This window comes from Adiantum capillus-veneris, chromosome 14 (genome assembly GCF_014529385.1).
Source record: "Adiantum capillus-veneris isolate H3 chromosome 14, ASM1452938v2, whole genome shotgun sequence".
NCBI lineage: Eukaryota > Viridiplantae > Streptophyta > Polypodiopsida > Polypodiales > Pteridaceae > Adiantum > Adiantum capillus-veneris.
In genome coordinates this window covers 153,324,768-153,337,611 of record NC_140944.1, presented here as the reverse complement: position 1 = coordinate 153,337,611, position 12,844 = coordinate 153,324,768, and the positions used below count along the sequence as shown (strand labels likewise).

The following is a 12,844-nucleotide window of genomic DNA, read 5'->3' as shown; positions in this document are numbered from 1 at the left end:
AAGTTGCGAAAAAACAGGACACTTTAGTGTCTCAGGACATTTGAGTGTCCGATTACAGAACTAGTGTTAATTAAGACACTTAGGACCGCCGGGGCATTTTTTCCCTCACTAAGAGGTTTTTTCTCCCTTGCATTGTATAGACACCCATCATTCTAGGGCTAGCTATCTTTCCATTGCACACTAAGTAATACACTCTCTGTTGTGTGCCTTGAGATTTTTTCATCTTCTCCAAGCTGTGTGTGTTTTTTTGGAACCCTAATTTTAACAATTGCTATCAAAGTAGGTTGCGTCCTCCCGAGCTCAGTCTCGCCAGCACAGCAGGGCAGCTCCAGCACACACCTACTCACTTTCTTCGATTTTTGTGAGCTATGATCATATTAACCTTCGTTTCTACTACAGGCAGTATTGCACAGGCTATTTTGTCATTTTGTACAAAAATTTTGTCATTTCTATTTTTTGCATAACAGGTCCCTTTCTAATATTCTATGGTTTGTGCTATATAGCACACGTTGTTCCCACTTCATTTCTCCTCTTTTTGGGTAGTTTTCACATCATGTACAGACATTCTCCATGGTTGACAGCAACACAGATGTGTTCAAGATGTTTGCTTTGCTAAGGATGGGGACAATTACCCTATGTGGGTGTTGATCGGTGGGTCAACATCACGATATAACTCAATTTCTGTACTCACGATTATGGGTATAAACACCATTTGTAATATGTACGTAGTTTAGTTGCAAAAGCCGGGGTGCAATGGCACTTCCGTATTGTAAATACCAAGCCATTTGATCCCTCAAACTCTATTTCTGGTTAACCTAAGGTAGCTTTAGTATATAAGGTACCTAGGTCACTTTTGTAAAAAACTTGATCATCATAAAAGTTTAGCGTTGCCGTCGATTGTGTGTGAGAGAGAAAGAGAGAGAGCATGAGCTTCATCTTGGCGCTCCTCCCCGCTCACTAATCACATTGGAGAACTGACAACACCATTGCGCTAGCCTCGGCAAGAGCTACGCACCAACGCCAAGTATTCCTCACGGAACGGAGTGAACGTGCTCGCGCATCTACGAGGTATTTATGGTTGTAGGTATATCAAACAATATCTATTTTCTACGTGCAAGTAGTCATTAGGATTGTGGCGACATAAGCTACTCATAGGTACTCTTAGATTTCAGTTTTGGAGAATTTTAGAATTCGAATCTGTCTTTATACGCGTTTTTTGCAGATGTGTTTAGAGCTAGGGTTTTGAGTGTAGAGGGTTGGGGACATGTGTATCCTAGTGAGGGGATGGTGTTTCTTACGTTTCGTACGATTCTGGTATGACTTGATGGGTTTCCTTCCGTTGTGTGTATGTAGGTTAGGTGGTGTAGTGGAGAGCCGTGAGATTCTAGGTAGTGGTTTAGTTGGCCTTCCAGGGTGTTGTATGTGTAGGATGGTCTCAGAGTGACAAGCTGAAGATATTTCCTCCGTGTGCCTATCATGTCTTTTGTGTCCTCGATTGACATTATGTTGATCTAGGTTGTGTTGCATTCACTTTATGGGTGGTGTGATTTGCTCCCCCAACATTGGGCTTACATGATGAAACATTTCCTTGTGTCAAAGGGCCTTAGGAACATTGTCTAGGGCATTGATGTACGTCTTGATTTTGAGGATATAGGTGATGTTGAGGATATTGCATGTCTTGCCTGCAGGGATTGCTGCTATTAGAGTCATTTTGCCTACCGCCGCAAAACAAGCTCGTTGGGATGTAAAGGATGCGTAGGCTCACATTGATTTCGTTGTCTGTGAAGCAAACCATTACTCCCCACATTTGTTCAGTAAAATCTACAAAACAGGCTTGGGACATTTTAACTAGTCTTTATGCAAGTCGCAATGAGGCAAAAATTGCATTGCTGTGTAAAGAGTTGGAGTCGAAGATTATGCATAATGAAGATGATACGGACACTTTTCTTGTTGGTGTCAACGATATCATTGAGCAACTTATATCTGTAGGTGAAATCATTTCAGACATTTCCCTTGTGCAAACTGTTCTTGATGCCTTGCCAGATTCTTACTAGACTTTTGCTAGTACTTGGAGACTTATGACCCAAGGAAATCCTGAAGTTGTCAAGTTTGATACATTATGCACATTATTGTTGCAAGAGATACTTTGCATAAAAAACAGGACTAGACAGTGTACAGTTGAGCAGTCTTTTATTGCTTCTCAAAGAAAAGGTGGTTACAGCAATGCAACCACTCTCATGGTACTTCTATGAGTAGAAAATCACATGCTCCTAATGCTTCTACTGGCAGCAATTTGTCTTGAAATTTTGGTGATAAGGTTAAAAAGAAGATGCATTGTCATTATTGTAAAGCTAACGATCACTTGATCAAGCAATATCCTAAGTTGAAGACCAAAGAGCCTTAGAAGAAAGAGGGTGGTTCCACTACAAATGCTGGCTCCACTACAAATGCACCTATTGTTGAGTCTTCTATGAAAGGAGACTTTGATGTTGTTGTTGATTTAGAATGGGCTTTTAGTGCAAAGTGTATCTATAATCATGTTGTTGTTGATGTAGAATGGGCTTTTAGTGCAAAGTGTATCTACAAATGCACCTATTGTTGAGTCTTCTGTGAAAGGAGACTTTGATGTTGTTGTTGATGTAGAATGGGCTTTTAGTGCAAAGTTTTCATGATGCATGCATGTCAGATGCTGCAGATTCACATGTGTGGCATTTTGACAGTGGTGCTACAAAGCACACTACCTCACATCATGATTTGTTCACCTCTCTTGAATCTATCCCTCATGGGATCTCAGTTACTTGTGCCAACAATGCCTCTTATCCAGTTAAGGGCGTTGGAAATATTCTGCTTACTGCTACAAATGGCAATTTTTTCACACTTGTTGATGCCCTTTATGTACCTGGGATCAATAAGAATTTTTTGGTTGTACTTGCACTTGCTAGACTTGGACTTGTAGTCAAATTTGTGGAATGTACAGTACATGATCTCAGTTTTGATGATGAAATTGTTGCATCAAACATATTATGCAATGGGCTATATAAGCTCACTTTGTATGACAAGTGTGGTCAAAACTTTTCAAATACAATTGTGGATTCTAAGGCTATTTCAGATGCAAAACTTTGGCATGCACGTTTTGGACATCTAAATTTTGTCAGTTTGTTGCGTTTGCAGAAATCTGATATGGTTGCTTCTTTGCCGCCCCTTGAAGCATCTGTCAAACATGTTTATGAAGGATATATTTTGGGTAAGATGCAGCGTTCTAAGTCTCCAAAGAATGGTTTCGTTAGGGCCACATGCAGGTTGCAGTTGTGCATAGTGATTGTGGGCCCGTGCAAGCTCCATCCTTGGGAGGTTACCTTTACTTTGTGACTCTCATTGATGATTACTCCAAGCATACATGGGTATTTCCGCTTAAAGAAAAGTACAAAGTGTTTATGTGCTTCAAACAGTTTTTGGCTATGGCTGAAAATGTCTCGAAATGTACTATGGGCAGCCTCCGTTCCGATCGAGGGGGGGATTATATGTCTCATGAATTTAATACATTTCTAGCTAGTGATGGGATAAAACACCAATGTATAGTGCCTTATACGCCTCAGATAAATGGTGTTGCTGATAGGAAAAATAGGTCACTTACAGAGATGACACGATGTATGGTCAAAAGTCAAGTTTTGCCACATTCTTTTTGGCTTGAGACCATCATGTGTGCCACTTATGTACTTAACAAGTGTCCTACAAAAGCTTTGCAGTCTATTACTCCATATGAAGCATGACATGATAGAAATCCTTCTATTGAGCACATGCGTGTTTTTGGTTGTTTGGCATATGCTTTGGTGCCACAAGCACAGTGCAAAAACCTACATGAGAAAACTGTCAAATATTTTTGTTGGTTATAGTGCTGAAAGAAAAGGTTACAAGTTATATCATCCACTTGCAACGTACTCTGGTTTCATGGGATGTTGTGTCTTTGGAAACTTTTGTTCAGCCCTTGCTGTCATGTACTAGTGATAGTAATGTCAACTCACATGACATTTATGACACTTTGTTGCCTCTTTCTAGTGGTGGAAGTTCAAATATAAATTCCAATGAGGAAAATTTTACAGACTACAGGGGTTTCTGAAAATGTTACAAATTAGCTTATTACTGATGCAAATGTGCATGATGTACTTGATGAGGAAAGGGCTAAAAATTGAACAAGGCTAGAGGTATGTCAAAATGGCTAGTGGATATATTGTGCTAACATTAAATTGGATGCACCTTTGTCTAGTCGTACTCGTTGAGGTTCTCGCCATACATCTTATGCATCAGATTGTTATGCTTTGTTTGTGTCTAGCTTACATGATGTTGAGAAAACTCTCTCTTTTGATGAAGCACAAAATTTTGAAAATTGGATGGCTGCCATGCAATCAGAATATGATTTACTTATAGAAAATGACACGTGGACTTTATATGATTTTCCTCCTGGGCAAAAGGCCATTGGTACCAAGTGGGTTTACAAGTTGAAACGCAAGCCAGATGGTGAGATCGATTGCTATAAGGCTTAAATTGTTGCAAAGGGTTATGCACAACAAAAAGGCATAGATTATGAAGAGACTTTTGCAAAGGGTTATGCACAACAAAAAGGCATAGATTATGAAGAGACTTTTGCTCCCACTTTTTGTATGACTACTATGCATTTTCTATGTGCATTTGCAACTAGTTTTGTTTGGGATGTACATCAATCATACATTGTTGCAGCTTTCTTGAATGGTGACATATTTAAGGAAGTTTATGTAACGCAGCCTCGCAATTTTGTCAAGCAAGGACAAGAGGATAAAGTGTGCAGATGTAAGAAATCTTTGTATGGGTTGAAGCAATCTCCTCGTCACGCTTCAATAGTGGCTCGGTACCTCATTCTATAAACTTCACTCTAAAAGTGTCTATTTTTGGAAAATCATGAGCATAGGGTATCATTGAGATCCTACCACATAGAGGAATGCATTGATATACCATTTAACCCAAAAAAGTGCAAAATAAAAGAAACTTACTCCTCCTATGCCCCTTATTGTTCCTACTCTATCTTTCCTTTCCTCTTTCTTCACAATGCTAAGAGAGAGAGAGAGAGAGAGAGAGACTCCTATGATGTGGTAGGCCTGAAGTCTGGACAATGCCAAATTGGCCATGCAAGTAGATCCAAATGGGACCACCCCATCCTACTGATTGTTTTACGCTTAATGGTCTCCACCATATGAGCGTTGTAGTGCCCACTGCAAGCAGTACATCGTCTCCCCATCGTTGCTCATTGTTGCTTCTCTTTGCCATGCTTTGTTGCCCCCCCCCCCCCCCCGTTTCACATAAAAAAAGAACCCTTTTCGTTATGATGTCTCGGTCAACCTTTGAAGGCTTTAAACTCATGGGCGGCCTTTGACAGATTGAAACACACGGGTTGCCTTGATTTGTTGGGTGGCCAACCCCCCCTTTTCCATACATATCCCCCAAAGGCATTGCCAAGACATGTTTCTTTTATCGTCCCCCACAACCAAAGCAATACACCTAGGCTCAAGATACTTCCCCAAAAGCCCTTGACCTCCATTTATATTTGATCAAAGCACTTCCAAGCACACGACTTTTTTCTCCAACAAGCCCTGACTAGCAATCACATCATGAATTCTCTCGACCATATCAATTAGTTTCTCAACCATGTAAGACATGTATTGCAAACAATGCTTTCCAAGTGATGACTTTCTGGATATGGAATTCTTCAAGAACCCTTTATGCTTCTGTAAAAGCATCACATTTTGCAAACATTTCAACTAAGGCATTATCAAGCACAACCTCTAGTTTCCCAAATGCACTGCATTTGGCATACAAATCTATTGAAGCATCACCAATCAACACATTTGGTATACATATCAATCAAGGCATTGCCCATCATTTAGGAGTACCACATCATTGATATGCCCATGTCCGCACAAGCACTAAAGTCCACCATATTTGGCATGAATATCAACCAAAGCATAGACAAACACCACAATCTTCTTCAATTTTGTGTACACAAAAGGAAGGGGGGGTCATGTTAATACTATGGAATCCGTATGTAGGGAGTTGTCAAAGCACTTCAATCTGCGTAGATAGGGGGTTGGGCTACCATGCGCATGTAGGGGACTGTATTAGTGAATCCTCCACGATTGATTGCATGTTAGCAACTTTGGAAATTTGAGTGGTATTTTTGGAATTTTCACAAATTTCAGGGGGCAAAAAACGGTGTCGTAGTAGTCGGACAGCCGCGGGACTTCTGTATAAGCGATAGAGGAAAATGGTGAGACGTGCCCAAGAGAAGATAAAGAGAGAGATATGACGACGCCTTCGAGGATGTTGAGATTGCTGTCAGCAGCGGACAACGAGGTGACGGAGGTGGAGGAGGTGGTGGCAGTGCAGTCGCTGTTCATCCGCAACATGCTGCAAGACACCTGCAATCCATACAAGGCACCGCTTTCGCTTCCGCTCCCCTCCTCCGTTATTCGAAAGGTCTTTGACTTCTGCCGCTTCCAATTGCAGACGTCACTCAACTATGGCATTGGCGGCGACGGCGACGGCGACGGAGACGGCAATGGCAACGGCAACGATTTCTGCCGCTTGCAGCCGCAGCCCTCACACAACGGCAGCACCAGCAATGGCAACGGCACCGGCCACTGCGACGGGGACGGCGTCGGTAACGATAACCACTCCAATATCAAGCACCCCAATAGCCCTGCCGGGGATGTTCAATCGCCATCATCTGCCAATGATTTCTTCAGTGCACTCACCCCCTCCAGCATTCTGATAATCATGAAGGTTAGCACTTCATCCTCATGTCATTTTGAATGCTTTTTCAACTCACATTTACCAAATTAGTCCCGCACTTGTGAAAAGTGTAGTTTTCCACTCCTTCATTAGTTAGCAACGTGGTAACTGAACATATCTCACACAAGATTTCTATTTTGCTCTTACGCTCCTCTTTCTCTCTACATGATGAATTGCTATGTAGTAGTAATTAAATATTAGTGAGTTATATCGTATGTTTAAAATTTATCCCCAGGCGATTCACTAGTAGTACTAGGGCGAGGTCACTTGCATGCACCAACACTATCTTATTTACCCTATGTAAAGGATTCTTCATTGTAAAAGCTGCCTCTTTTTGCCTTACAGAACCCCCTATTGTACACTCACATGATACCATACGGTAATCGGCCCTAGTGAATACCCGAGAATTTATCGTTTCAAAGCATTTTTCCTTGTTGACTTTTGGTTTTCATCAGGCTGCAGATTACCTACTCATAGACGACCTTTTGGACGAGTGTGCTTCCAAAGTTGCAGAATTGATGTTGAAGGGAAAGTCTCCAGAGCAGATGCGAAGAGAATATGGACTTCCACAAGATCTAACGATAGAGGAGGTGAGACAAATAAAGAGAAGAAACACATGGATTGCTTCATGATTGTAATGGTGGGCAATGGTAACTAGGAATCCAGGTCTTTCTGAAGACACTCCTTTTGTAAGAGTTGGTCAAGTTTTGTTGCTACTCCTTACCTTTAATAGCTAGCAATATGCTTTGACATTTAAGAAAAAATTATTCTCTCTCTCTCTCTCTCTCTCTCTCTCTCTCTCACACACACACACACACACACACACACACACATTTAGAACACATGCTAGGAAGATTGATCATAACATATGCTTTTGAAAAGCTATCGGGTACCTCAATTCCTATTGAGATCATGTCAAAAAACCCAGGTGATTCACTAGTAGTTCCATGAAGATGTCACTTGCGTGCACCAAAAATGCCCTACTTACCCTTATATACAAGATTTCTCTTTGTAAAATTGGCCTTTTTTGCCTTTAAAACCCCCCTATCGCATACTCCATGATAGCATTCAATAACCCTTGTTAACTACCTTAGCCTTTGTTGAATGCTATCATCAATATGTGAATGGATAATTCTGAGTCAAATGGTGGTGTTGTAGCATTCAAACGGATCATATGATACATTGATCTATGTATGTAGGTAGTGGATTTACTTTTTTCGAAACTTGACAAAAGATAATAATTCATCCTTCTTTTGTATTGGTTTTCCATCTAATGCATGAAATGCCATATCATCTTTTTTGTTCCATTCACCATGAAAAGTCATTATTTTTTTGTATTCAACATTAAAGGTACCTTTTAAAGAAAGGAAGCCTTTAATGGTGCAAACTTATCAATGTCGCACATCTCGTGATTTAATAACAATTGGAATGTCACAAAAATACAAAAACATATGCTGCAAATCTAAGGTCTTAAGTGCTATTTAGTGCCCAATAAATTATAACAAGGATTATGATGCTATTTAGTGCCCAATAAATTATAACAAGGATCGTCTTGTCGATCGCAAAGAGAGTTATGGAAGGAGCTATCTAATCTAATGGATCCTTCTAAACATGTGGGTCCCTCAAATATAGCATCATAAAGATCCCTAGCTACACTATCTATGGGCAAGATGATCGCAAAGAGAGTTATGGAAGGAGCGATCTAATCTAATGGATCCTTCTAAACATGTGGGTCCCTCAAATATAGCATCATAAAGATCCCTAGCTACACTATCTATGGGTGGGTTTGGGTTCATACTAGCATCTTCACATGACACAGTTTTATCATTCAAGTGGCATCCTCGTCTACATAGGAAGAGCCTCAACAACAGAATGGGTAGCCGTTTCATTTTCCTCCATGAGCCATTATGTTCTACTTTTCTGAATCCTTTTTTTTCTTCATACTTTCCTCCATGGGTCCTTAATTATCTTTTTGAGGAGCCTTCACCTAGCTACCAAATATCCCAATAAGAGCTTGGTATTTACATATCACATTCAAACATACATTATCATTAGCATCAATTTTGATCCTCATCAATGAATCTTAAGAACTGTTTCATGCATAAATATTGATGTATTTGCATCATACCTCCCTATAATTATCATTTTCTCCCGATATTTAGTACATGTTTGATTGAAAATTTGTAGTTTTTGTTGGACCATGAGGACCAAATGAGAGTTGTGCATCCCAAGTTACCATGAAGTTGTACATGTTTTGTGCACCTCTCTTAGACTAAATGAAACACACACTATGCACATCGGAGAAAGGGCATCTATATTCTATATTATAGAGATGGAGGAATATAATACATCTCTATCTACCTATGCGACCATGTGGGCAACATCCAAGACAAGTATCAGGAGATTTGAACCAGCATTGCATCTAATGAGAGCGATATGGCTATGGCAGAAATGAGAGTGCTCCATTCAGGGTGTAATGTGCTAATTGTAAGAGATTAGAGGGAGAGAGATTAACACTAATGGAAGTAGTAAATCATGAGTAGATCAATGATTAATTGTATGTGAATCATTCAGCTCGATAAAGGATTAAAAAATTATGTCCCTAGAGAATTTAGCAATAGGGTATGTGCCAAATACACCTCCCCTAGAGATTGGTTGGCAACTAGGTGGTAGTTTAAATACAAATGGGGCTAAAGGTAAAAGGTAAAGACCTACTGCAAATCTTCAAATTGTTTTGTGTTGTGTTTTTTTTTTATGTTGACTGTAGAGTATCGGTGTCATTGATGTTTCTCCTCCCCTCCAAGAGTCATTAAAATCTTCAAAGTAGATGCCGATGTTGGCATCACACGTGTACCAAATTTTTGTGCAAATAATGTGCTAGTGAGGATGGTCCTATCCATTGTAGATAAATTTGATCCTTATGCAGATATGATTTTTGCAAAGCCAAATCTTCATGCTTTGATTCAATGCAAATGTGAATGCAAGTGTTTTGTATCAAAAGTGAAAACATATTTGTATGAGTGCATGGTGTGAGGTGCCAAAATGAGGCATGTGTTGCTAATCTATAAATTAAATGGGTCATACATGGCTATGTTTTTGTTGGTGCATAAAATGATGTCGAAAATTTGTATATGAAAGGGTTCACGAGTGTGCACACTATGCTCTTGCAAATGTGTCCCGAGTACTTTGTGTGAGGGTACGCTAGTAGGTCTAGGCAACATTTGATGGAATTCAATCACAGCCCTAAACTTTTATGTGACATTCTCCACTGCTTCTTTTAGAATCTACCAACAAATGTGTAGGAATGCCTATTAGAATTTGACTTCCTTGTCCCCCTTAATATTACGAGATCCTCACCATGAGATCTGGGAACTTTTAAGCTATCAAGGCTTCACACACACACAAGAGCTAGGTGAGCTATTAAGATAACAAAGCTTCACACACACACCCCTTTTGAATGTTGTAGTTCTGCAAAAATTATAGAAGCTAATGATTCACTAATTTGTAGAATTGACCGACCAATTAATCACTCGAGTGGAGTCCGATTAGAGAAAATAGATAGTCAATGGATTTCTCTCAATGAATGATTCCTCCACACACAAATGATGCAATGTACTATGGGCTCTAAAGAAATTAACTGAAGGTAGCAAATATGCAAAAACCACACTAAATGCAAGGCTAACTGAAGATGAAAATTTGTGCAAGAAATCAACACTAAATGCAATTTTCTCCTCTTCTAATCACCAAGGGATAGTTGAGCATGCTCATGCGCAAGTGGTGATTAGGGAGTGATATTATTAAGAATTCTCAATGCAATAGAGATTAATAGACTTAGATGTGAATCATCACCTGCAATACTACATAAAAGGGATATGGTTATGGAAAGGAAAAGAGTGTGCCATTCATGGTGTTACTAGTGTGCTAATTATAAGAGATTAGAGAGAGATCAACACTAATGGAAGTAGCAAATTATGAGTAGATTAATGATTGACTAGATGCAAATCATGAGTATAGAGTGCATTAGAATGATGTGTAATGAGTGGATGTGAGTTGGATACAAAATGTGTAGATTAGGCTTCTTTGGTAGAGTAGAGGGAGAACATCTGACAATGTAAGCAGTGACATCAAAGTGTAGGGTTCCAAAGTAGAGGGGGTTAAACTTTACACTAGGTGGTGGTGTGGACGTGTCACACACCCCAACATCTAATGGTCAGCATCTATCTATTAATAGGTTTACCTAGTAACACTTGGTACCCCTGGTAGTTTCCAAAGGACAGTTAAATACTCAGGCCCACCATTTGTTGGGTGCGGGGGTGCTAAAATGTTTAGACAAAGAGACATAAAACTTTACTTCAAAATCTGCATCAAACTTCAAATTTGGGATAAGAATTTCTCTATAGCAATCATTTTCTTTACTTGAATTCATCAGTTCTACGGTACAAGGTTATCCTCTTTTTCATGTCAAGGTCACAAATATAACTCTCCTAATTTTTCAAAAAAAAAACAAGGTTATAGAAAAGAAAAGTGGATGTTTAATTTGGCCATTCACTATTACTTTTATTACGTGGCTTAATGGGCTACTACTCTAGCACTTCAAGATCTTCCACATATGGTTCAACATCATTTTGTGTAACTAGTGAAGGTGGTAAAGGGGGTGGGGGTAAGGGTGGTGGTGGTGGTGGTGGTGGTGGTGGTTTCAAATTGACTATGATTGGATGAGCGTGAAAACATTAAAATGCAATTTGTGGTAGCAATGTGTGATTCTCTAAAAGCTATGCAACTTGATTCCAATGAATTGTCTCCAGCATAGCCGCATTTGTGCCAAAGAATATTTTGGCACAGTTTCTTTAACACTAATTTGGTATCTGGACACTCAAATATCATGTGGACATTATAATGTTTTAAAACTTGGGAAAAAAACATAGGTCGTTTCTATGCTCCAAACAATGTTGGATGGACTTTTTGCCAAAGATACCAATGGAGAAAAGTTAAAATATGCAAGAAAAATCCATTTTTGATATATAGAAAAGTTTTTACAATTCAAATGGACACATCAATGTCCCCTTTTTTTGCTTGTTTTTGTCCTATTCACTCATATTGAATTATTTTTTTCCTAGGTCAAATGAATTTTGTTTGTCACAATACTTTATGTTTGAAAGCAAGGGATGGAGATACAACTGGTTGTCCTTGACACCACCTAAGATAGTGGGTTCTTGAGTAGTAAAACAAGACTAAAGTAAACGAGGGAAAAAGGGAAATAAAGGAAAAAAATCAAATGCAAAATTCTCAGAGTTTTTTAACTTTAGTCTTTTCTTCTCAAACATCCCATAACGGATCGACGTGGGTGCAAGATGTGGGTGGAATATGATGGTGGGATTCATATTCCGCCCCTCTCTCTCTCTCTCTCTCTCTCTCTCTCTCTCTCTCTCTCTCTCTCTCTCTCTCTCTCTCTCTCTCTCTCTATCTGTGTGTGTGTGTGTGTGTGTGTGTGTGTGTGTGTGTGTGTGTGTGTGTGTGTGTGTGTGTGTGTGTGTGTGTGTGTGTGTGTGTGTGTGTGTGTGTGTGTCTCTGTAGATATGATACGAGCTTGAGTTCAAATGTGCAATTGAGTCTTCTTTGCGGTGTTTGTAACACATTGACTCGGTTGAAAGTACCCCACTCTTCAAGTGAGATTTTTGTAAAGAGAACCTCCTTTGATGATGATACCAAACAATGGTGATGATCAGAGGACAATGTCAGCGAACCAATCCAGAATTGAGTTTTTCTTGGGTGTTCATCGACAGAATATAGAAGTGGCAAGTAACCAACTAGAAATGAAAGATGAGGATGAAGTGTTTCCACTTATTGCTTGCCATAGACAAGTGCCTCTGCATACAAGTATCACAAGTGAAACTAGAGATTTTCTAAAAATCCGAGATCAGTGTTTCACCTAACAAAAAGGATGTATGCAAGCACAGGATTAAGACAAATTGTGTCATCAAACATCCCATACATAGTCTAGAGTAATATGTTTTTCCTACAATGC

At 39.5% G+C, this 12,844-nt stretch overlaps 1 protein-coding gene across 1 annotated transcript; it reads left to right on the top strand.

Annotated features, from left to right (window-relative positions):
- The first annotated feature begins 6,330 nt into the window (after window positions 1-6,330).
- Window positions 6,331-7,580, top strand: LOC147443382 (SKP1-like protein 13). The gene is made up of 2 exons (XM_086529855.1): window positions 6,331-6,810; window positions 7,275-7,580. The coding sequence occupies exons 1-2, from the start codon at window positions 6,331-6,333 to the stop codon at window positions 7,449-7,451; spliced, it is 657 nt and encodes a 218-aa protein (XP_086385981.1). The 3' UTR covers window positions 7,452-7,580.
- The last annotated feature ends 5,264 nt before the right edge of the window (window positions 7,581-12,844 follow it).

What these genes read in the sequence shown, in the direction of transcription:
- LOC147443382 (XM_086529855.1), top strand. Translation starts at nt 6,331, where the DNA reads ATGACGACGCCTTCGAGGATGTTGAGATTGCTGTCAGCAGCGGACAAC. An exon ending in GCATTCTGATAATCATGAAG is followed by an intron (nt 6,811 to 7,274) that starts GTTAGCACTTCA and finishes GGTTTTCATCAG; the next exon opens with GCTGCAGATTACCTACTCAT.